Raw genomic sequence first — 24,721 nt, forward strand, 5'->3', positions numbered from 1 at the left:
CCTATGCATGTTCATCCTTGCAATGTCTGAAAACTTCTTTCACCCATCAACATAACAAATTCCAACAAGGAAACAATATATCCTCCTTTGAGCGGACTTTTGAATTCTGTATTGACCCCCCCCCCACACAAACGAAACCATAACACAAATATAAACATTACCATACAAAAAAAACTTATAGCGTATAACTATAAAGTGTACGAGTACCATCTTCGTATGGATTACATCATTTATCAACAATGAATACAAATCTTGAACCTTAGTACAAGTTTGGGACTTGTCACCACCAAAACCACTATCGAATTCGCCAATGACATCATAATCTCTGCCGCTCTCAATTATAATTCTCCCACTGTGTCCAAGACCAATTGCAACATCTCCCATTGCTTCCCTCGATGGAAAAAATACTGTTCTAAGTGTGTCACTTTCTATCTAAGATTAAATATAAGTCTATGGAACTATCCATAAACCATTTATTTGAACTATATGATATCAAAATGACTATAAATGACAATGACTTTAATTGTTAGACTCACATGGCCATCTCTGGAAAACCTGGGAGAAGTCCTCCACACAACAACCTTGCTCTCGTAAGAAGGAGAATAAAATGAATTAGACATTTTGAACACTATTTTCTGTACTCATATGATAATTTTTTTTTTGGTGTATTCAAAGCAATACATCTTACCAACATCTTTTTCATATCTACATAAGGCGCCACTCTTTCCTTAGTGTAGAGCACCTCTTTTGTATCCACATAAGGCTTCACTCTTTCCCCAGTATAGGGTGCCTCAAGTGAAGCACTGATTTTTTTTAATATATTGCTTAATTTCAACATCATATAGAGTCTGCAATAATATAACATAACTATTACTGTAACCACAACTTCCTGATACATTTAGCGCCCTCAGTATCTTAACACTTTCATGATGTTGTGCTTTGAACTTAACACACTAAAAATTATTGGTTCATTGTTTAAAACATTAAATATGGAGAGAATGGGTTGACACAAGAGTCCTCTAGTTTGTTTTTATTTTGTGATCTCATAACTACTCTATCACCGAGGATATGCAATAGAAGATCCAAATTGCTATTGATTTAAGATTAAAAGATGAACCTTTAAAGTTAAACTTTTTATAACTAGTTATATCTTCTATTTAGAAAAGGTAATATTAAGATTATAAGATGGGAATCTAATAGTTATATGAAAATATAACCAATAATTCAAATGATTAAAGTACACAAAATTAGAACAACATACATAAAGATTTAATACAATTCATCCAATTTTGAGTTACATCCACCAAATAGAGAGTCCAATATTATTATCCAACAAAGAGAAAATTATAGTTTTGATAAATTTTACATTACATCACTACTTATTTACAACCCTTTGAGTGGTCTACTAGTATCTCTTCATAATTAAATCTTAAAAATAAATTATGAGTCAACTCAGGGAAATGCTTAACGAATCAACCCAGCTTGACAAGTGTATAATACTTGCATGATCAGTTGCCACAAACCATTAGGTAATTCTAAGGATGAATCTTTGACATTTTCTTGATCTCAACAAATGACAATGATGGGGTATGGTTTGACTCATTCCTTAAACTAGGTGTCGAGTTGTTATAAATGTTTGATGAGAAAATAGGAGATAGAGATCAAGACTTAGTTTAATCCAACCTTCAAATTATCTAGTCTAAACAAAAAATTAAACAAGAAAGAAAAGGTTTCCTATGTGTTTGGAATTCAGTATAACCCTCTTATCATTTTGAGGGTGTCAAATAGAAGACTTTGTTTGTACACATTGAGATAATGAGATCATGAATTGAAAGTGAAGATCAAAGATAGATGGTAATATAAAAATAGGGCACTTGAGATCAAAATTCAACCAAGTAATTAGGCAAATATAAGAAATAGTTGTGGTAGAACGCATATACCGTTGTAGCATTTTATTTGTAATTTTGATAGGTTAATGTAGTAAGTTACAATGTTAAATGTGGTGATGCACTAGTAATTGTGATAGTGAAATAGGAAATTGTAATGGGATCTGGTGTATATTGTGGTCAAGCATAGCAAGGTACAACAAACTTTTGGTAATTGCGATAAAATACTAAGTCTCAATTTTTTGATGTTTCAAAAATCTTTCTTTTGAGATTAAGACTTCAAAAAAAATAAAATGTAAATGAAATGAAGGATGATACGAAAAGGGGACATTTATTTGATAATTTTTTATAAAAATTTCAAAGCTTCTTTTGCTAAGCTACTTAGAGATCAAGATGTTGTCACTTTTCATTTTTTGAACCTTTTTTTGAGACCAAAGATGCCATCACTTTTCAGTCTCAACCTTCTGCCAACCATTGAGGAAGGATCTTAGTGTTGATCATCTAGATCTGACACAGTGCAAGGCAAGAGAATCCCTAAAGGAGATGTTCTAGCGCCCAACAAATAACCACACATCGAAAACACAATAACAAGGCAAGATCCGATACAAAATCAGAACTCTTTATTCATAAAACAACTGATTACATGCAATATGCTCGACTGTAAGGCCTTCTGGGTTAGGGCCAAATACAAACAATAATTACAATATTAGTTCTATAAGATCCACTTACAAACCCAATCCCAACTAGTCCAGATCTACAATTGGATAAGAACACCAAGAAGAATCCACACTTGTACCCTCAAGTCCACTAAGTAATCCTCTAGTTCTCAAGTCGTAGCCCTAGCTCTTCAAAATTTGCATCCTCTTCTCCAAGCTAGATGACCACCTTTTTCCATATTGACTAGAGACTCCAGAAAACCCCTTACTTATATCCAACTAAACCACAAGTCAACTTAGTTCATTACAAACTAAATTAAATCCATTACATTAAATATATGTTGAGCCACAAGTCAGCTACAACACAAATTGAATACCCGAACATAAATTAAATGTCAAAAGTCAGCTTACAAACAACTCGACACTAAAAATTGAGTGTCAGTTAAACCAAGATGAACGCCAGTAAATTCCCAAGCATTACTGAGCTCACCGTGCAAATTGAGCACCATAGACCATGTTGAGTTCCAAAGACCATGTCGAGCTCCAAAGACCATGCCGAGAAACATAGTGTATGTTGAGATCCCAAGAATAAATTGTGCCCAATAGTGACTGAGCACCACTCCTTTGGTGACCGAGTCCACAACTTCAAAACCAAATACCTCCAACATGTAGGATTGTAAGAAAGCCTAGGATGCTCCTATATCAAAAACCCCAGGTTCAAAAAGATGTTCTAGTAGCTGGAAGAACATCTTCTGGGATTCAACACATAAATCCCAACTTGGTTCTTCACATAAATATCGTCCAAGTCTTCAACTTGTACACTCTCCCCCTTGTTCTTCTTCTGCTTCTTCACATCCATCTTTGGTGTGCTACAGGTCTAATTTCCACGTTGATCTCTACCCTTCTTAGAATCTTTCAACTCAAATTAGTTGCCAATACTTAGGTTCCTCCTATCAAGCTCTTCATTCTATAAAGGAATCAGGGAAAACTTCCTACCACCTTTGTCAATAGTAAACACGTTCTTGATACAATTATGCACAACCCTGCAATCATACTGACAAGCTCTACCAAGGAACACGTGACAACTATTCATGTCCACAATATCACACAACACTTGATCCTTGTATTGCCCAATCTAGAAATCAACAAGGCATTGCTCCCTCACTTCCAAAGCATGTTCACCATGTAACCATCCAATCCTATAAGGATAAGGATGTCTCATTCTCTTCAAACCAAGTTTACGAACCATCTCCTCAACAACAAGGTTATCAATACTACCACCATCCACAATCACCTTGTAGACTTTACCCTTAGACTTACAATAAATCCTAAACAAACTAGTCCTTTGACAAGAATCCAATATCTTTTGACCAAACAGTACTCGTGGAGCCAATAAACTCTCTCCTTGCTCAAGTTGCTTATCGTGGACTACAATCTCATTCACAACAACATCTATCCTACCATGCAAACATTCAAAAGATCTACGTCCTTCTTTCCCACATTTGAAACAATTACCTCTAAACCCACTCCACCTGTCCTCCTCTTCTGATCAACAGGTTTTGGTTTGACTTCTGTACTTGGTTTATCTTGTGCTAAGCTATCCTACTCCTTCCATTTAGCATTACCTTGACTTTTCCTCTTCAACTTATCTTCTGCCTTCAAGGAATACAGATAAGCATCCTCGATTGAAGAAATATTCCACATACCAACCTCATCCTAATATATTGAATCTCAAACCATTAATGTACCAAGCTATCTTTTCCTTTGACAATTCTTTATGACTAGATCGAATAGTCAACTTGTAGAACTCCTTGTTATAATCTTTCACAGTCATATATTTATACTTTAGATTTTGTAACCTTTTAAACAACTCAAGTTCATAATCAATAGGAATGAACTTAGCCTTCAATTTAGTCACCATCAATTTCCATCTAGAGGTCTTCATTTCACCTTCTTCCTCTCTGTCTCTTTGCAATTCTTTCCACCAAAGAGCAACAAGTCCTTTCAACTTAGTTTATGTCAACCTTACTTTGAGTGGATCTTTAATATCCTAGAGCTCAAAGTAGTCTTCCAATTCACCAATCCAATTAATTAGGTCTTCAAAAGTCAAAGTACCCTAGAAATTAGAAACCTCCATTTTATGCTTCAGCTTCAACTAAGATCTAGGTCTAGCAAATTGACCAGCCCTAGTTCTAATAGGTCTCTCCACACAATCAGTTTTGTCCTCGCCACTAGATTTAGCAACTTCAAAGTATTCAACAACTTCCTCATAGCCATCTTCAGTACCTACATGCCTAGGTACACCACCTAAAACACTCACAATTTTGACAATCATGTCACTTTTCATCAATGCAATCTTAGATCTGAATTATGCTCTAATCTTCTCTGAGATCCTTTCTTCCACAACATCACTAAGATCATCAATTGCCCTAGGGTCCAATCTTCTTGGAGGCATCTTCCAAAATTTTCACAAACCTAAAGCAATAGATCCATCAATCTAGAAGATCAATCAATTCAACTAGATCAACCTTCTTTATAGATCCTCATGTAAATTGCCCCAACTTTGGCGATCTGTCAACACACTTAGAAAAACCTAGCTCTGATACCACCTAACATAGTGCAAGGCAGAAGAATCTCCAAAGGAGATGTCATAGCCCCCAACAAATAACTGCACAATGAAAACACAACAACAAGGCAAGATCTGATACCAAATCACAACTCTTTATTCATAAAACAACTAATTACATGCAATATGCTTGACTGTAAGGCCTTTCGGATTAGGGCCACATACAAATAACAATTGCAATATTAGTTTTGCAAGATCCAACAAGATCCACTTACAAAGCTAATCCCAACTAGTCCAGATCCACAAGTGGATAAAAACACCAAGAAGAATCCATACTTGTACCCTTAGGTCCACCAAGTAATTCTCTGTTTCTCAAGCCATAACCTTAGTTCTTCAAAATTTGCATCCTCTTCTCCAAGCTAAATGACCACCTTTTCCATACTGACTAAAGACTCCACAAAATCCCTTATACCCAACTAAGCCACAAGTCAACCCAGTTCATTACAAACTAAATTAAATTTCTTACATTAAATATATGTTGAGCCATAAGTTGGCTACAACACAAATTAAATACCCAAACATAAATTAAATGCCAAAAGTTAGCTCACAGACAACTTGACACCAACATGAATCAAGACCAAATCAAGTGTCAGCAAAACCAAGCCAAACTCCAGTAAATTGTCAAGCATTTACTGAGCTCATAGTGCAAACTGAGCATCATAGACCATGCCGAGCTCCAAAGACCATGTTAAGCTCCCAAGCATAAACTGTGCCCAATAGCGTCTGATCATCACTCCTTTGGTGACTGAGTCCACAACTTCAAAATCGAATACCTCCAACATGCAGGATTGCAAGAAAGCCTAGGATGCTCTTGCATCAAGATCGATTCATTAATGTTGTATTTAGTTAATCATTTTCATACCGTTGGTTGTTTTGAAGAATTTTTTTTTGAGATTCCAATTTCAAAGAAATTAAATGAGTATAAAATTAACAATGATAATGAAAAACCACTCTTTATTTGATACTACTTTTGTTATATTTTTTCGAGACATATTTTCCATGATCTGCTAAACAAGAGAACAGAGTAACACAAAGTTCAAATAAATGATGATTTGTAACTTGAAATGCAACAATCTTTTCAAAATTTTAAAATACATTAGAAACTTTTACATACCCAAACACCCTAGGTCTTCGGGAATGCCAAAAGAACTGTCAAAGGTCTTTGATAATGCAAGGATCTGCGAGACGCCACAGGATCTTCAAGAAATCGTGCTAACAAATCATCCAAAAAACTATAACCATGAGAATTTTGCACCCTAGAAGCCCACAAACTTTTAATTTAGTGATGTGTGTTTGCTAGACCACACCTCTCGGTCGTTTATCTACTCGTCAAACTTATGATTGTTGGTCATCAACTTACCATTCAAATTAACAAACAAACAATCATAGTCACAACAATTATTCATTTAACCGCACAGTCACAACAAATAGTCACTTAACTGTTGTTAGTCAACAATTAGTTGTTTCATGTTACAGTTAAACAAGCATTTTCTCATAGATGTTGCACCATTATGAACTAACAAATAGACTGACACTAGAAAAGAACTAATGTACAATGAACTTTTTAATCCCTACCAAGGCAAGAATACTTATGCATTTGTGTCAATCCAAATTCAATCCAAATAGGACATTAACACTAACCAATCAAATTCAAGAATTTAAAAGATTATATGAGATTTCAAATGTTTATATCTTCTTTTAATTTTTCATTCTTTTATAAATCACATTTTTTATTCATTCTATTGGTACATACTATTTTTGGTGGGGGAGAAAATTAATTTTCTTCAACAAAAAATACAAATATTTTCTAACAACTTGCTCTTGCATTAATGAATGTACTAATTATAACTTTATCTTTTTCACATTTGTGACAAGTTGATAAGATTGTATTTTTTCAATCATTTTATCTTCCACCTCACACAACATGTCTTATCAATATTAATTATCACAATCTATTAAATATTTTTAATTTCTTATTTTAAATATATTTATTATTAGTTTTACATTGATGTTTATTTTTGACTATTTGATATAACTTGTTCCTAAAACTTCATGTAATGCATAAGTTCAAATTATATATATATGTCTTTTTAATATAATTTCAATATGTTATATTTTATATTTGAATTTATAATCCAAGAATTTAAAAGATTATATGAGATTTCAAATGTTTATATCTTTTTCTAATTTTTCATTATTTTATAAATCACATTTTTCATTCATTCTATTGGTACATACTATTTTTGGTGGGGGAGAAAATTAATTTTCTTCAACAAAAAATACAAATATTTTCTAACAACTTCCTCTTGCATTAATGAATGTATTAATTATAACTTTATCTTTTTCACATTTTTGACAAGTTGATAAGATTTTATTTTTCCAATCATTTTATTTTCCACCTCACACAACATGTCTAATCAATATTAATTATCACAATCTATTAAATATTTCTAATGTTAAATTATTACTATTATTTTACTTTTATAAAAATAAATTAAATAATATTATTTTTTAATTATATTTTATAATAGTGTTTGTAATATGTATAATTGATAAGTGTTACAATTTTTAAATTATATTATTTATTATTATTAATATTTTTTATTTAAACAATTTATCATTTAATTTAAATACATTTAAAACTTATATATATATTTTAAATATTAAATTAATAATTATATTTTATATCAAAAAACATACTAAAGAAATAATCACAAAATATAAATAATTCAATTCTAAAAGATATATAAATTATTATTATGTTTTTATAAACCATGTATTAAAATTAAATAGTTATATTTTATTTCTTATTTATTACATTATATTTATTCATCAACATCAAATTTCTATGTATTACATCTATTTATTATTTACAAATGTACATATTAAATTATATAGATATTATTTCATATTAAAAATTACTTAATTTTATAAAAAATTTAGAAATACAAAACATCAAATAGTAAATTTTCTCTAATTGTGTAAAATTAAACAATTAGTTTTACTTATAAAATATTTTTATATTTCAATACATTTCATTTTTTCTTATAGAAATGTGAGTTTTATATAAAAATTAAATTCTTAGTTTTGTTGATTAAAATATAATATATTTTAATTATTTATTATAACTATGATTTTATTTTGACTACTTGTTTTATTAAGAAAAATAATTATATTTAATTCTCTCTCTCTCACACACACAACTTATGTTGGTATCACTCTATATTACTATTTTATCTCTCTTCTTCTTCCTCTTTTATATTATTTGTCCTTTCTTTCCGTTGCATATATGTTTATGTTGTTATTGGTATATATCGTTATTTATCTCTATCTATATTTCTATCCTATTTTTTGTCCAATGCCAATGATTAAAAATAGTGTGAGTTTCATTTGATAATCAAGATGAGAATAATACATAGTTAGGGGAGTTATTCCAACTTCGTATGGTTGTCTAGTAGCATGCATGTTATGCTTAAAGATATAATGTGATACTCCAAATGCTTCATCACTTATTCAAATTCTATAATTCAAATATTGGTATGGATATATTTCCTCATTGCATATAATTTAAGTTGTCAATGTAGAAGGTGCAAATTTGTCTAAAGCATATGTATTGATCGTAGTATGATATTAAGTACTTAGTGCCATATTGGGGACTTTGGCCTCTTATTCTTGAGCTTAAATGCCCAAAGATATAATAATATAGCACGAAAACTTAACAAAATAATATGAGCCATCCTATCAGATCACAAGCGCATTTCTATGACGAGAATTTAACAACAAAATATGAGCAATCCTATTAGATCACAAGTGCATTTCTAGGCAAAAATTAATACATTTATAATGTTAATTTAGATTCTCACTCATCTACACCTCTACAACTATTATGCATTAGACATGAACTATGACGCATTGCATCTCTTATTTATGTATGGATATTAACACTTAGCCATAGACAATATGTCTTGGAGATTAGCTTGTCTCAATTAAAAATATCAACAATATACTTTTAAACATGTAATACCTAACATTGACAATATCATTCGAATATGATGTAGAAGACATGCTGACACCCGTTTGAGAATCTTGGATGGCAAGTTAACCGCCACATCAATAGATTCTAACCCAAAAAAATTGTTTATTTAGTTTTCCACACAAGAAAATAATAAAAGAAGAAGAAATCACACGTATGCCCGAATGTGCGGTGGAAGGCGCCAAGAAAGTAGTCTCCCGCGGTAAAAAGGAAAGTGAATTAAAGAAATATACGAAATGCTGTGCGTTCATTTCCAAGAAAGTAAAGGCAGCTGAAGCATAAAGGGCGAGGTTATGAGAGAATCGGGAGAAGGCTACCGTGTTGAATGGAAAGAAAAATGGCGCTGTCACAGAGATTACACTCGGCATTTAGGGGAGCGGTGGAAAGAATAACAGCGCCTCGTACAGTTTCGGCCTTCAAAGGGAAGGGCGTTCTTTCTGTGGATGAGTTCGTGCAGGCGGGAGACAATTTGGTCGCCAAATGCCCTACCTGGTCTTGGTATCTTCTTTCTGCCCTTAATTAACTTTTGTTTTACTGAATTTTGCATGTTCTTACTTCGGGGTATTCTATTTTCTTGGCTTAGATGCCATGGCTAAGAGGCATCTCTTCTGTTAAATACAATACCGAGTTTTCCTAGAATTTTAAATTAAGGATTACCTTTGGAAACTCCTTTCCTCTGTTTTTGGGCTGTCTCGTTCGAATGGTATTGTAAGCTACGACTTTACCACCCTACGCAGGGTTAGATTTATACCAGCTGCGCATGTTTTTCTCTTGGAAGTATTATCCACTCTCTTGACCACAAAGACACTTTTTTCTGATTCATGGGAACCCTACTACCCCAAGGGGAGTTTCAGTGAGTTCCAGCTGGTATGTGGAAAATAATTGCATCCCCACAGAAGGGCCTGGAAGTCTTGCACTTGTTTGGAATGACCGCAAGGTGGGGTTATAGCACCCAAATAACAAGGAATTGGTACAAAGACTCGTACTAATACATATGTTGGAAGCAAGCATTGGAAGCGAGGAGTTGAAAACACAAAGATGTTGGTAATAAGTGTGGAGAGTGGGATCTGCAACGATTCGTTTCAATAGGAAATTGCTGAAAATAGGGAAACAGCACGGTTTGACATTCAAAAATGATGAAAGCCTAAAAGCAGTGTCTTGGGTTATTGTGTGTCAGTAACGGTTGAGTTGGAGAGGCATTGGAAACCATTACAAGTTTGAAATCTTTTCTAGTTTGACTATGAGTTCCCGCTCTTGGTAAATAAACGGAAAAAAGTCTTATTTTGAGTACTAGAATCTTTTGCCATGTTATCATGGTGTATTAGTCTTTGTCCGAGCTGGGTTGAAATCTCTAACTACGCTCGGAAGTTCCATCCAATTTCAAACAAAAGTTTCACTCAGTTTAGACTGCGGTCTGATGGGGAAATTTTCTGTCTGGTATACAGTCAAGGTTTTTGTTCCAGAAAAAAATGTAAGAGGTCTTGACATTTATTTTAGGAATGGAAAAAGGCAAACAGGTTGTAGTCTTTATGAATTTTGGCAGATTGGTTAGCCTTCATATTTCAGTATCTTAAGTTAAAATGAAAGCTTTACCAAATAAAATTACATAACTGATCAAACATGATTATTGAAATTCTTGATCCATTACACATATTTCTTGAAAACGGTGGTATCGAAAGAAACATCACCAATTAAACAAGATTAGTTAAATCTTCTATTAACATTGAACTAATAATGAAGCTGAAAGGTAGATGTTTGATTGGTAAAGCATGCCTACATTGTTAAATGCTGCCAACGGCCTCTTCTTTCAAGCTGGTTTATTCTTCCAACTTTATTGCCTGCTCTTCCTCACGTTTTGTACTTTTCTTGTTTTCTGCAGGTGGGTTTGGCTATTTTTGTTGTTGTTGTTGTTGTGTTGAGTGTATAGATGGGTTGTTTGTGAGTTAGGTCAGGTTAGTTTTACTTCAGAAAACATATAAAACTAAATGGCAAATGACAATAGATAGTTCAGAAATAAAAATCAATAGGATAATTTGTTTTATTCGTACTATATTGTGAAATACTGACAGTGGCCTCTTGATTCAGGGCTCTTTGTTACTTCCAAATCTAGCTTTCCTCAATGATCTGTTTTTTTTTTTTTTAAAGGATGGCATGGTTAGATTGTTTTGTCCTTTCATTTTAGTGCATGATTGGGTTTACCGTTTACTATTTGATGAATTAGGTAGGTTAATATTACATTAGATAGAAATATATCCAAATGTAAAATGGTAGTAGATAATTCCATTCATTGAGTTTCAATAGCAAAATTTGTGTTTTCCTGCTACATTGACAGATTTTTTTAGGGCCCTCTTAATCCAGTGCTCCTCGATTCTTACATATTTATTGCTTACGCTTCTTAATGTTTTCTATATCTGTTTTAATGGTTACTTTAGTGCTGATTTGGTTCAGTTGGTTTGTTTTCCCATTTTTAATTCTTATTTTAGTGCTAATTTGGTTCAGCTGGTTCATTTCCCTATTCACTGAGTCAGGACAGGTTCATGTTACTTTACTGAGGGAAAAAATGCCATGCAAATGGCAATGAACAATTCATACCACAATAATAAATGGAGATTTGAGCTTTTTCCATCCTATACCTTTCTTCCTGTGCATTCTTTTGCAATTCTTGTTGATTCTTCGTACCCTACCACTTGCACTCCTTTATGTTCCCCATTGTTGTTCTTCTATTGTGCCAAGGATTTTCTGGTTGGATTTATTGCCTTTAACTTCTAATGCATAGATGGGATGTTAGGTGAGCTAAGGTGGGTTACTTGAAAGAATTAAAGCCAGATGGAAACTATCATATAGTTCAGAATAGCTTCAGTAGTAAATTATATCTTATTGCTTTGGCTAGTTCTCAGGCAAGATTGTATACCACCTTTAACACTATGTGGCCTAAGCCTGGCCACATTTTCTACAATTAAGTTCTGGTGTATACCACCTTTAACACTATATGGCCTAAGCTTGGCCACATTTTTCACAACTAAAATCTGGTTCTCTTTGAACGTACAACAGTAAATTTGATTCACACACATAAATTCACTTTGTTAAAATGGGAATCAAACATGGTCATGCTCGTATGAGTGTATTCTATCATCATGATTCATGATATTTTTTGTACCTAGAATACATCCAATTTTGTTGTTGTGTAGTGCAAATTTTCTAGTCAAATGAAAGTCATATGTTGCCTAGTGAGCTGTTTGTTGGAGCCTTGCTTCATATGGTAGCGAGTCTTGTACTTTTGAGCTTTGAGTGTCTTTGCATAGCTGATTGGAGGAGCTTTTCCATGCATAATATGAGGCAAGAACAAATCTTGGATTTAAAAGAAAAAGTTTTGTTTGTACCTGGAATACATCCAATTTTGTTGTTGTGTAGTGCAAATTTTCTAGTCAAATGAAAGTCATATGTTGCCTGGTGAGTTGTTTGTTGGAGCCTTGCTTCATATGGTAGTGAGTCTTGTACTTTTGAGCTTTGACTGTCTTTGCATAGCTGATTGGAGGAGCTTTTCCATGCATAATATGAGGCAAGAACAAATCTTGGATTTAAAAGAAAAAGTGAACGTGAGTAAAGAATGAATATGGGGATATCTAGTGCCTTGGAGTTGTGCCATAAAGGTTTATTGGAAAAAAAAATTGTTTTAAGTGAAAAAATGGCAATTTGATGGATTAAAACTTTTTTTATGGCCATAAAGTTGAAAAGATTAGAAGTGTGTGGAAAGGCCCTTGGAGGTTGTTAAGTTTTTGTAGATTTGTCGTTGCTGTAACTTGTAATAGCACTTATGACTTCTCTGTGTGTTTCAAGTTACTATTCCAATGAATATATATGTGATATAAAGAGGCATGTCTCTTGTAAAGGCATGTTTCTTGTTAATATATTAACTCACATTAGTTATTGTTTTAACATATATCACAAATAATATTTTCTCAATGTATTATTATGATTATATAATAAATAAATATATACATATATGTATTATTATGATTTAAATTTATAATAATAATCTTATATATATGTGTATATATATATTTATAGATATAAGATTATTATATAATCATAATAATACATTGAGAAAATATTATTTGTGATATATATATACACACTAATAATAGTGAAGGATAGATATCAATTGTTTAAGGCCGATAATCCATTTGATTTCATTGATTGGTAGAATTTGATCATTAACACTCCCTCTTAGCCAGGGAGGATAACCACGAGAGATATTACACCATTGGTAATATTAAGAATGATAAATTTTAAGGATATCTTTGATCAAAAGATCTCCACCATTTTGATATCAATTTTGATGTCATGAGTATTGGCGTCTTGTATCAACACATGATATTCGCCAAATACTTTGACTTATGGCCTACGGAATATCAACGTGTGATATAAGGTAATGGCCTCCTAAATATCATGTCACATGATATTCACCAAATACCTATGATATATTTGTACAAACAACTCATAGACTGTCAATTTAATGACATCTAACACTTAGTTGTTGATTTACAAGATATAATCCATCATGATTTGTTTCAACATTTATATAAAATGTATATCATGATTTAAGTTATTGTATGATTGTCACCTTCTAATTACTTTTGCAATACAAGTGATGATCATTCGAAAGTCTTCACTTCCTTATGATGTGCATAGAGGGCAGGCCCATTAACATCATGTAGTCACACATATGACATCAAAAGTTTACATGAAGTCACCACCGATACCGTCATGTAGTGTTTGTCATGACATCCACCATTAACCATATCAGAGAATAATGTTTTCACCTCAAACTTATCTCTCATAGAGAGGTTTGTATTACGAGGGATTTCAGTTGGAATTTACCCTCCACAAAGAAACACGAACCTTTCGATATCCTCATCAAGGTTACTTCTGATGAAGTGTCAAAACTCCCTCTAAACCTTGCATAAACTTTTGAGCTCCTCACTCAAAGTTACCTCTAATGAAGTTTGAGATGGCAGACACCCTCTAGTTAACTGAAACATATCCTCTAAATGCTCTCTCTCCTTGTCCGAAATTGGCTTGCTTCAAAAGACTCTCACATATGCACAACATCAAATTGTAGTTCACTCCCTCTTGCTGGGAGATCCTTCTTGTCTCAACCTTTTCCTTGTACTCTTTGATGTTACCATCACCTATGGAGACTTCACTTGAACTCAACTTGTATCATGTGTAGTATCCCCACTCTTGTAATTCAGTGTACACTTAATTTGTACCTCAAATTTCAAACCAGTCACACTAAACATTGTTGTTCAGATTTGGATCATCATTCTTATCATAGGTCTCTCAATTCCAAAGCAATAGCATGGGAGTCACATTATACAATAGTATGCATATTCTTTTTTTGTCTTTGCTTTGAACTCGAAAGCGTGAGTGTTTGATGGCTATTCAGTTTGTCTTTTTTCAAGAGGAAAGACATTGTGTCCATACGAGTGTCAAAAAGTCAGTTTTTTTTCAGTTGGTTAGATTTCCAAGATTTTTAGTTTTGTTTGTGAGGGAGCTTCTCCTTATAACTTGAAGAAGGTTTATCCTTACACACTGTTCTATTTTGTGTTGTTTTTAAGGAGATAAATTGAAGCACAAACAATACCATTAATGCAAGTTACAATAAGAAAATGTTTCTTATCTATTTTTTCATTATTTTTATTCTATCTCTTGCTTTCGTTTTTGCAAGGGATTTTTTTCTGCTTGTTCACATTTCATTGTTTTCTCTGTTAAATACAAAGAATTGAGCTCGCTAGAACTTGAAACTCCAGAAAAAAAAAGAAGATTAGCAATATGCTGGTAATTCCATCTCTAGGACGTATCCCCAATCAAGATGGTTGTTGTAATTTTTGCTGAGTAACTTTGGTATCTCAGTGCATGGAGATCAAAGTCTTTGAATTTTTGGGCCCTTTGTGTTCTCATTTCTAGGTCTATTCAAAATTTTGTTTTCACGAGTATTGCTATGAGAATTTTCTGTTTCTATTTGTGAAATTTATATTTAATGTTTAGTGTTATTATATTCCTTTTATTGGAAGCAATTTTTTTTCAAATTTATAATTCACTCATTTAGTGGCCATTTAATGTAATTTTCTTTTTTTCCTTTGTTGAATGATATCCACAATCAATTATAGAACTATGATGTTGTGGTATGACAGGGAATCAGGTGATCCAAGCAAAAGGAAGCCATTTTTACCACTTGGCAAGCAGTATTTAATAACTAGAAATGGTGAGAAATTTCTAAATAATACTTTTTGAATGATATTATTTTTCATTATCATCATACCTTAAAATATGGTTTAACATGTTTATAACTGTGGAGGAAGTGTTGGGAAATTTTGTGTAGAATAGGGACAGTATGGCAATCTCAAGGAATCAGAAACGTAATAAATTTCATCTGGAGTTCTTAAAACCTTTCAAAACTTTTGGAACAAGTTTCTCCTTTCATGAAACTAAATAGAAAAAAACAATTACCGTATTCATTTTTCTACTTTGTGTCAGCATCACTGAGCTTACTGTTACAAATTTTTCTGTGTTTGCTGCCTGCTGTTTTCTATGTGCTTATTTTCTTGTGTTAACAATGATTCAAGCGTCATACTTAAGCATTAAAGTTACATTTGGTAGGAGACCAGTACTGGCTCTGGTATGAGAGATTGGTATGAGTTCTGTACATCAATATGAGAGTGAGAGAGAGAGAGAGAGAGAGAGAGAGAGAGAGAGAGAGAGCACCTTTATAGTTTTTGACATATATAGTATGGCATTTATTATGTAGAGAGAGAGAGAGAGAGAGAGAGAGAGAGAGAGAGAGAGAGAGCACCTTTATATAATAAAATATCCTGTTCGCTTAATGTCGTTCTCTGTATCATATTATGATATATATAATATGGCATTTATTATGTAATACTTATAGTATATAATATTATTTTTATATCTCATTGTATCCATGACTGCATTATTAGAGATCCTTGTGATATTCACATTCAGCACGAGCTGAAAATTTGATCATCTAGTAGGAATACTTAAATTTTTAATATAGCTGCTTTTCCACCTGTTGCCCATTGACATTTGTTCATCTATCTCTGAGCTTGCAAAACAATGACCAGGATAAAACCTAGTGTTAGCACTATGCCATTTGAAATTTCTTCATATTTTTCATATGTACAACTGATCTTATTGCTTATGGGTCATTTTATTAAAGATTATAATGTTTTAAAATTTAAAACTTTGTTTGATTGAGTTGGCATTTGCTTCTGAGTCTTGAGTGTTAAAAAAGCTCTCATGCAACAGTGATATATGGATTTGGAAATTGTATTGAGCAGTGGAAAAATGTTCAAACCTTCACATGACATTCGGTAGGTTGTCTTTTTCCATTTCCTATTTACGAGATGCAAGGGAACACCGGTGCGATGTTTCCTCAATCAGGGACGTCTCCATCCTGTTTCTGATACAGGAAATATGTCCAATTCCTCAAGATGTATCCTAGGGGGTTGAGGATGCATCTCCTTGCGATCATGGTTAAAAGAAAACCAAGATTGCACTGAGATGGGGGTACCTGGAGATTCCAGAGACTGGTACTGGTTACATAATTTAATAATTTATAGAAAATCTGAAAATTTAATGACGTTGAACTTTAAAAACAAGGACATTGATAAAGTTTAATTTTTAACTTTAACTTCTAAGTTTAGGTAAACAAATGACAAATGTCGTACAATCATCATGTCAAAGTTTCAAACTGTTTACATATTGAAACTGAGAAGCAGCATCTTAATGCACGAACAAAAAAATACTCAGAAATCTTATTATGATATGGTCATCCATGTTAAGGTCCTCAGTCAGAGTTCCTTCACAGCTATTCCTCAAGAAGCAAAATGTCATCCAGAGGGAAGTATGGCAGTCATTATGCAACCTTCCTGGATTTCTGTTTTATTTGTGTGGGAGACAAAGGGAGTCTTCAGAAGGCCGTGTTTGAAAGTCTTCTGCAATTGAAGGTCTCTAAGCAAGGTCTCTGGTACTGGAGATGTGTCCAAGTATCCAAGATGCACCTTAGTTGGGTGGAGACGAGTCTCTGTGCAGCATAGAAGAAAACAAACTAAACATAGCATTTTATTTTTAAAATAACAGAAACAATCCTACCTTGAACCCTTTATTTTATCTCTTTAAAAAGATTTCAAGTCTTATTTGCTGCATCTCTTTTAAACTTTCTAACTTCTTATTTAATTGTTGCTCCTATTTTTAGGCCTATTGATACATGTTTTCTTACTTTCTTCCTCTTGATGTCAAATCCTTGTATCTCCAACTTCGTTTTTAGTTCTGTGTGTACTATCTTGCCTAGTCCTTTCATCACGATTTCTGCCAATTTTTCTTTTCTGGTCTGTAAAACTCAGTTTCAACTTCTTTATTTCTTGTACAGACTCTTTTATGTAATGATGCTTCTCTTCTATGTGTTTTGTCCATGTATGTCAAGCTTGTTGCTTCTCTTCTACACATTTCTTAAGAAATGTGTAGAAAGGGCAAATCAATCCTCCAAGCAAATAAGGAAGATTGAAGGAAGGGAGAATCATCAATTCAAGAATTCATCATAAAATATTAATTCCTTCAGCTATATAGAAATCCATTCAAGAATTAATTTATAAAATAATATCCCCAATCATCAAATTGATCGATCAATTTATAAAATAATCTCCCCAATCATCAAATTGATCAATCAATTAATCATACTAACATTGATCATTCAATACCAACTGCTCAACAACAATCAATCAATTAATCATACTGACATAAGTCGTTCAACAACAACAATCAATCAAACAATTATACAGACCTCAATCATTCAACAACATTCAATCTATTAAACAATTATACGAACCTCAATCATTCAACAACAGCAATCAATCAAACAATTATACAAATCTTAATTATTCAAATATAAACCATTCAAAAATCGATTATTCAAGAAATGTCAATAAGGAGAGATCAAGCAATCAACAATAATCTAGCAAAGACACCAATATATTCTTTTTAGTGTTTGTGAACTAGACAAGGTCCAATCCCATGGAGTGGGCTTAAGTTTGGAAGGGCAAAGTCTTTTCCTACCTTTTGGCAAGCTAGGGACATGGTCCTTAGTATTGTAACCAAATGGGGTCTAGGCTCACGGGGTTTGCTATGGACAAACTAGGGATGTGATACTTGGGTTGGTCACTGTTTTTTAGGGAAAAAGGTTCTTTTTTTAAAGCTAACAATTATTGTTTATATTAATATAAAAGTTTTGTACATATGTAGGGCTACCTTGATCTGGTTACACCAACAATAGTGAGCCTTAGCAAGTATAGAAAATATAATACAAATTTTGACCATAAACTCCCAAACCACAACATGAATGCTAGACATGTGGAGAAGGGGATTCAGCACCCTTGGGATTGATAGAATCCCAAGGGACAAATTGGTCTATGCCAATTCATTTTGACTGAAAGCTTTTACATGCATAAAACTACCTAGGTCTGGGCACCACCACTACCACGAATAAAAGTCTTGGCAATTATAGGCAATATAATTCAAATTCTGACCATATACTCCCAAACTACAACATCAAAGCTGCACATGTGGAAAAGGGGATTCATAAACCAATGTTGCCTCACTTTTGCTAGTACATTGGTGAGCTAGGGTGAATAATTAAGTTAAGAGAAATTAGAGAGTTAGATGCATAACAATAAATACTAAGATAACTTGATATGAAATGATGAAAATGTTTAGACAATGGAAACAAAAAGAGCATGTCATCAAGAACAATTGATTGACTTTGTGAGCTCTCTATCCAAGGCACGGGGGTGAGTTGAGGACTATAATGCAAATTTAGGATTCCAACATGGTCCATATGCATACTATATAAACAATACAAGAATTGTACCAAAAAGGTACTAGGCAACTAAATAACTAAACAAAAGGCTAACTAGACTGGGTCTATATAACATAGAGCAAAGACAAGATATGATGCAATAAGCTACAAGACAAGTGAAAGGGAAGAACTCACAACCCTCCAATAAAGAAGACTCTCAATATTCTACTCTAGTTTCCTCTTTTTGATTGTGGACAAATGTAATGTCACTTCTCTAATTAGCCATTTGTTTTTCCCTAAAATCACAATTGCACAAGATTATGGTTAGGATTTACCATGTATAGGGTTTCTTCAGTTATGTAACTCCATAACTTGAAAACTTACTACACCATTAGGGTTCATTTATAATCATAGTATCATAGTTAGATTTTTTTAGTTAAGAAATAACATATATGAGGGATAAAAATAAATTTGATAGATTGTTAGAGTTAACTTGAGGGTGACCCAACCATAGAAGTTGTAATGTAGGGTGACTTGAACAAGTGTATTAATGTTTTCAAACGGGGACATGCTAACATATAGGGACAAAAATAGTGTTGTGGTTGTTTATTTAGAGGCTTGCCGAAGTTGGACCCCTGTTTTGGTGTTTCCACTTACACGAACAACGAAAATAGATAGGATAATTGATGAAATGATAGCTATGATAATGGATAGAAGATAATGATAAAGATACAATTGATATGCTTATTTGAAATACATGAAAGTGAATGAGTATGAGATGAAAAGACAACTCACCTTTGAAGCCAAGAATTTGGAGTTCATTGGAATGAAGGTAAGAGCAAGTTGGTGTGCAATGGAGAAAATCAAGCATTGATGTAAGATGGTGGAAGAGCTGTGCAAGTTACCTAGAGAATCTCCAAATGATCAAGAAGCTGCAATGATCAATATCAAGCTTGTGAAAACAACCAAGAAAACCCAAGAGGCCAAAGGGAAGGTTTTAAGCATGGTAAAGGATTCCCAATGTCGGTGACTTGCTAAAGGAGGTGTTAGCTGCAATGGACAATAGGTGTAATACTTCGATGACCACCTCCAATTTATAGATTTGAGGACTGAGTGTGAGCTGCACATACATCTTTGTGGCACACATATCTCCTAAAAGAAAAATAGTCCACATGGTCAAGAATTTGTGCAAAAAGTTGTGATTTGGCAAGCAGGATAAGGCGGAGGCTTAGGCGGAGATTTTGATTCAACTAAAATGAAGGCGTTATGTGACTTTTCATTGCACGAGGTGTAATTTATGACTTTACATTTTGTCCTTGCTCATATCATTAGTGAGATGCAAGCTAAAGTAGAGAGATTATATTGAGATACAAAGGGGAAGCAAAATCTTCTTTCCATGTGGAGTGGCCCCTAGGGAAAAGGCTTGAACCTTTGTGAGATAGCTAAGTTGCGTTATGACATGTTAGTTGTAGGCAAACATGTTATATGGAAAATTTAAAATTTGGTACGAAGGTTAAAATGATGATTATCAAATACAAATCATCAGAGATTATGCCAGTATGGGTTGCAAGTTGTGTTATGGTAGATTGTCATACAATAGGGGAAAAGATTTGGATGATGGATTGGCCCCCACAAAGGTAGATAAAATTAGATAGTGGATTGGTCCTCACAACGACAACAAATGAAAAAAATTAAGTCTTGGAGATGCAAAAGGTATATATATGATCCCTACAATGGAGTGTTTTGCACGAAGGGGAACACTGGTCATTCTAAGGAGAAAGAGGATGTTGTGCCATGTCAACATTATGGGAAGTTTCTATGGAATGTCACTCACAATCACATAACATGTAAAGAGATAGGGGGATCCAATTATTCAGCACCAAAAGAACCTATAGCATTGACAATGATTAGTTTATATCTTAATATGAGGTATCATGGTCTCAAAGTTTTTGGATTTGAAGAAGAGGACATGAAGCCAACAAATATATATTAAGCTCAACTTGAAAGTCAAGATAAAAGAGATGGAAGAAATAGATTGCAGGGAAGTGCATGACAAATAAATCTCATATTTCCAATATTAGCGGAGAACGTGTTCCTGACATAATTGGATTTGTCCATGAAACTCGAAAATTTAGTGGTGTTAATGTTTGAGTTTTGATGATTTGTTTGCTTGAACTCATGTGAGTGCTCAATTTACATTATTTAACGTAATTGTTATATGTCAAGGTTCTTTAATGTGCATAAGCATGCATTATCCATGTTTTCATATGAATACTTAAACTTTATATATTCAATTTTTTTGGTATTTTATAGCCGACCTCCCTTACATACTTTAAAATGGTAAATAAAATTGTCTCAAAAACTTGTTTCTCGTCCTTGTCCCATTGTCCTGAAAACTTAGGGTGACAACCCATTTCCAAGTACCAATGAAGTAAGTTGCATCTCTCAGGAGAGCACAAACTTAGTGACAAGGATGAGGGAGCAAGAATAGGCACACTCTAAACTAAAGTTAAGGAGAGGTACTATCTCATTGATCCTCCACAATCAAGATAATTGTCCTCCCAATCTTGGTTATAGGGGAGGGAGGCTGAGCATGAAGATATATGACTACTAAGGCAACCCCAAACGCCTCATTAGCAACTAAGGCCAAGGATGAAGCCACCTCAACATTTTTGTCCTAGATCTCCATTGAGATAGGAATCAACGATCTTGTAAAGATAGCTAACAATGTTGGAATATCCTCTAAGTGAGTCAAATATACATGCCTCAAAGCTCGTAGGTGACTCAACTTGAGGTAAGGCAGGAGGAGATGCATCATCGATCTCTGGAAGGAGTAGTGACAAACTCCAAAGAAGGTTGAGCCTTCTCAACAATAAGCACTGATGCGAATATGATGTCACAAAAACTTGTTTTCGATGACAAGATTCGAGCACAATGCCTTGCTCAAACTTGTGCTTGAATGATGAAGAAGATTTCTTGTCCTAGCAGACTTGAGGTTCGTGGGAAAGTTGTGATTAGGGTCTAGAGAAGGGACATGTTGAGTGGACATAATTATATTGGACACAACTTGTGTATGCAACATGTTGATGGGTGGGGGGAACGATAGGATATCAATAAGTGAGTGAGGTGAGAGTTTGAGTAGACATGATTGTAATAGACACAACCTATGTATGCAACATGTTGATGGGTGGGGAGATCGATATGATATTGAGATTCAAGGTGATAATGGGTGGTTCTAAGGATGCAGATATAAAGACTTGGACTTATTTAGGGTGAGGTCCATCAATAGCCCCTGGGGTAGCGGGAAGCAAGAGAAAGGATGGAGAAGGATGAGATGTGGGTTTGACAAGAGTGGGGGTAGAAGCACATATAGATGCATGCGAAGTAGATGTAGGACTGACTTCACTCTTGGCCTCACACTCCAAAGCCCTTTTTTGCAAGCGATGCTTATGCTCATACAAGTTGAATCCACGGGTAGGAGTGTGATGAGGCTCGGTAACATCCCCATTCTATGGAAGAGACCATTAATGCTTTAATCAACAGAGAGGAAGGCCCCACCAATGAAAGCAACTACTACTAAAATGACAACTTTAGACTCAGTCACATATGCCCTTGTTCCTTTTTCTCTAGCAATAGTTAGAGGAGCATAGGGTAGCCTTTGGGGTTGAGAAATAGGTGCCACAAGAGGCGAGTGAGCATGCGATGATTGTTTACCCTTTCCATAGACAACAATGGAAGGGATGTTTGCGAGGATGGGTAGCTTAAAAGGAGGACGAGCCCGAGGCTTTGGTAGTACAAGTGCTTTTACGTTGTTCCTACTAGGCACAATTGTAAGAACAAAATGTATTGCTTGAGACTGCGTGGTCTTCAATAGACGGGGGGGTTTTCCCTAAGGAACATGCTTGGATTTAACCATTGTTGAAGAGGGAATTAAAGGCAACAATAGATTGAGATGTAGGAATGAAAGTGGGAAGGGTCACGTGTTATACATTGGATAGATTCATAGGTACTTATTATATGCTTTACGTATAGATGTTCCTGGGGAAGTGGTGTAGGAGCACCTAGTACTTTTTAGGACCTCCAATGCAATAATGAGGTCTTAGGTTGGGATTTGATTAGTTTAGTGTGGTTTCGGTCTAATAAGGTCATTTGAGACCAATTTGAGTAATCTTTGAATGTTTTGGAGTCATAATGCAAAGTTGTTGAAAAATGTCAATGTTGCAAATGTTGTCAAACATTGCACAATGTAGAATATGAAGGGTCAATATTGCATAAAGTGGAAAATGGAATGGTTGTAATTTGAAAGGTAGGTAGTGATTGTTGAGAATCTGTTGAAAAAGTTTAAAAAAGGCCTTGTACAGTCGAGGACAAACAATGGGCTGATGTTCTGTGAAGTAGCATTTTCTGAATGTTTCCTTGCTGTTTTCTTGATTGGTATGGATCTGTAAGACATTTTAATGACCTGCACGTGTAATGATTGGAAAGATAAATGAGTTACCTTTCATTTGGTTATGGTTTGGTTGAATTCCATTAAGTTTGGAGAAAGGTATGGCAATTTTACCATTAACAGCACTAGAAGACTATTTTGTCTGAAAATTGCAGGCTTTTGTAGCAATTTGTTTGAATTGTATTTTTCATATTTTGATCTGAAACAAGTGGGAAAGTTTGAGCATTGAATCTACTTTCATTTAGCTTTGGTTTGGTTCAATTTCATCAATTGGTTGAAAAGTTATAAGCAATTTGGTGCAGGTTGCCTGAAACTCTCCCTAGGATTACCAGTTTTGGGAAAAATGTCATAACTTGTCCATTGTTGAATCTTGATGCAAATCAGAGGAAATGTCTGTATTAGGCTTTTATACATTCACTGAAGTGATTCTCTTAGTTTTGTTTTGTAAAAGGTTTTGGTGACTGTTTGTATGATATGTTTATGTACTAGACCAAGAAACTACGAAAGGAGTAGTAAATTGTACAAGGATAGTTGGGGGAATGCATTGTTGGCAAGTGGAGTATGTCATGTGATATGTTAAAACCCTATCAGAGTCAAGAAGTGATTGGAAGACCTTTGGAACCCTTTTTGTGATCAAGCCCTACTGCACTAAGTCCCAAACTAGCTCTTTTAAGCTTAATTGGCAGAAGGATAGTCAAATTTTGAGGCATTTTGTACAAAGTAACCTACCTTGATTTTGAGATATATTAAATAAGGTCCAAATGGGTATTTGAAATTGTATTCACATTTTTGATATCATGCCAACCCTGGAAGATATGGTGGGAAAACCTTGTTTGAAGGGCCGCTATGAGGATTGAAGGCTTAGGAGGAAAAATCCACTATTGCATGTTTGTGAGATTGAAGGATTGGTTATTGGTGGGTGTTTTGAAGTTGCCTACCCTTGCTCTGCATTAGGAAGCAAGGGCTCTATTGGAGCGGCCTAAAACTGGTCAAGAAGGAAACCTCCATGAGATTTCAAGGGTTGATATTCATTATCTTGGATGGTATCAACCATGCCCTCATGGGAGAACTTCAAGCATCTGTAAACAGCCAAGAGGACAACTCCCATAGTAGCCATTAGATGTCTAGCTTCAAACCAATGATGTCTGAAACAAGGATGAGTACGAATGCAATTGATATTGTGTTGGGTCCCACAAGTACCA

The 24,721-nt window shown here is 34.1% G+C and overlaps 1 protein-coding gene across 1 annotated transcript in view; it reads left to right on the plus strand.

Annotated features, from left to right (window-relative positions):
• The first annotated feature begins 9,510 nt into the window (after nucleotides 1–9,510).
• Nucleotides 9,511–24,721, plus strand: part of ATG3 (autophagy 3 (APG3)) — a 50,237-nt gene continuing 35,026 nt past the window's right edge. The window contains exons 1-2 of the mRNA XM_089787512.1: nucleotides 9,511–9,699; nucleotides 15,399–15,469. Of these exons, the coding sequence (XP_089643638.1) occupies nucleotides 9,527–9,699; nucleotides 15,399–15,469 (244 nt within the window). The 5' untranslated portion in view covers nucleotides 9,511–9,526. The remainder of the gene's footprint in view (nucleotides 9,700–15,398; nucleotides 15,470–24,721) is intronic.

This window comes from Cupressus sempervirens, chromosome 6 (genome assembly GCF_028749045.1).
Source record: "Cupressus sempervirens isolate cs-2001-9-10 chromosome 6, ASM2874904v1, whole genome shotgun sequence".
NCBI lineage: Eukaryota > Viridiplantae > Streptophyta > Pinopsida > Cupressales > Cupressaceae > Cupressus > Cupressus sempervirens.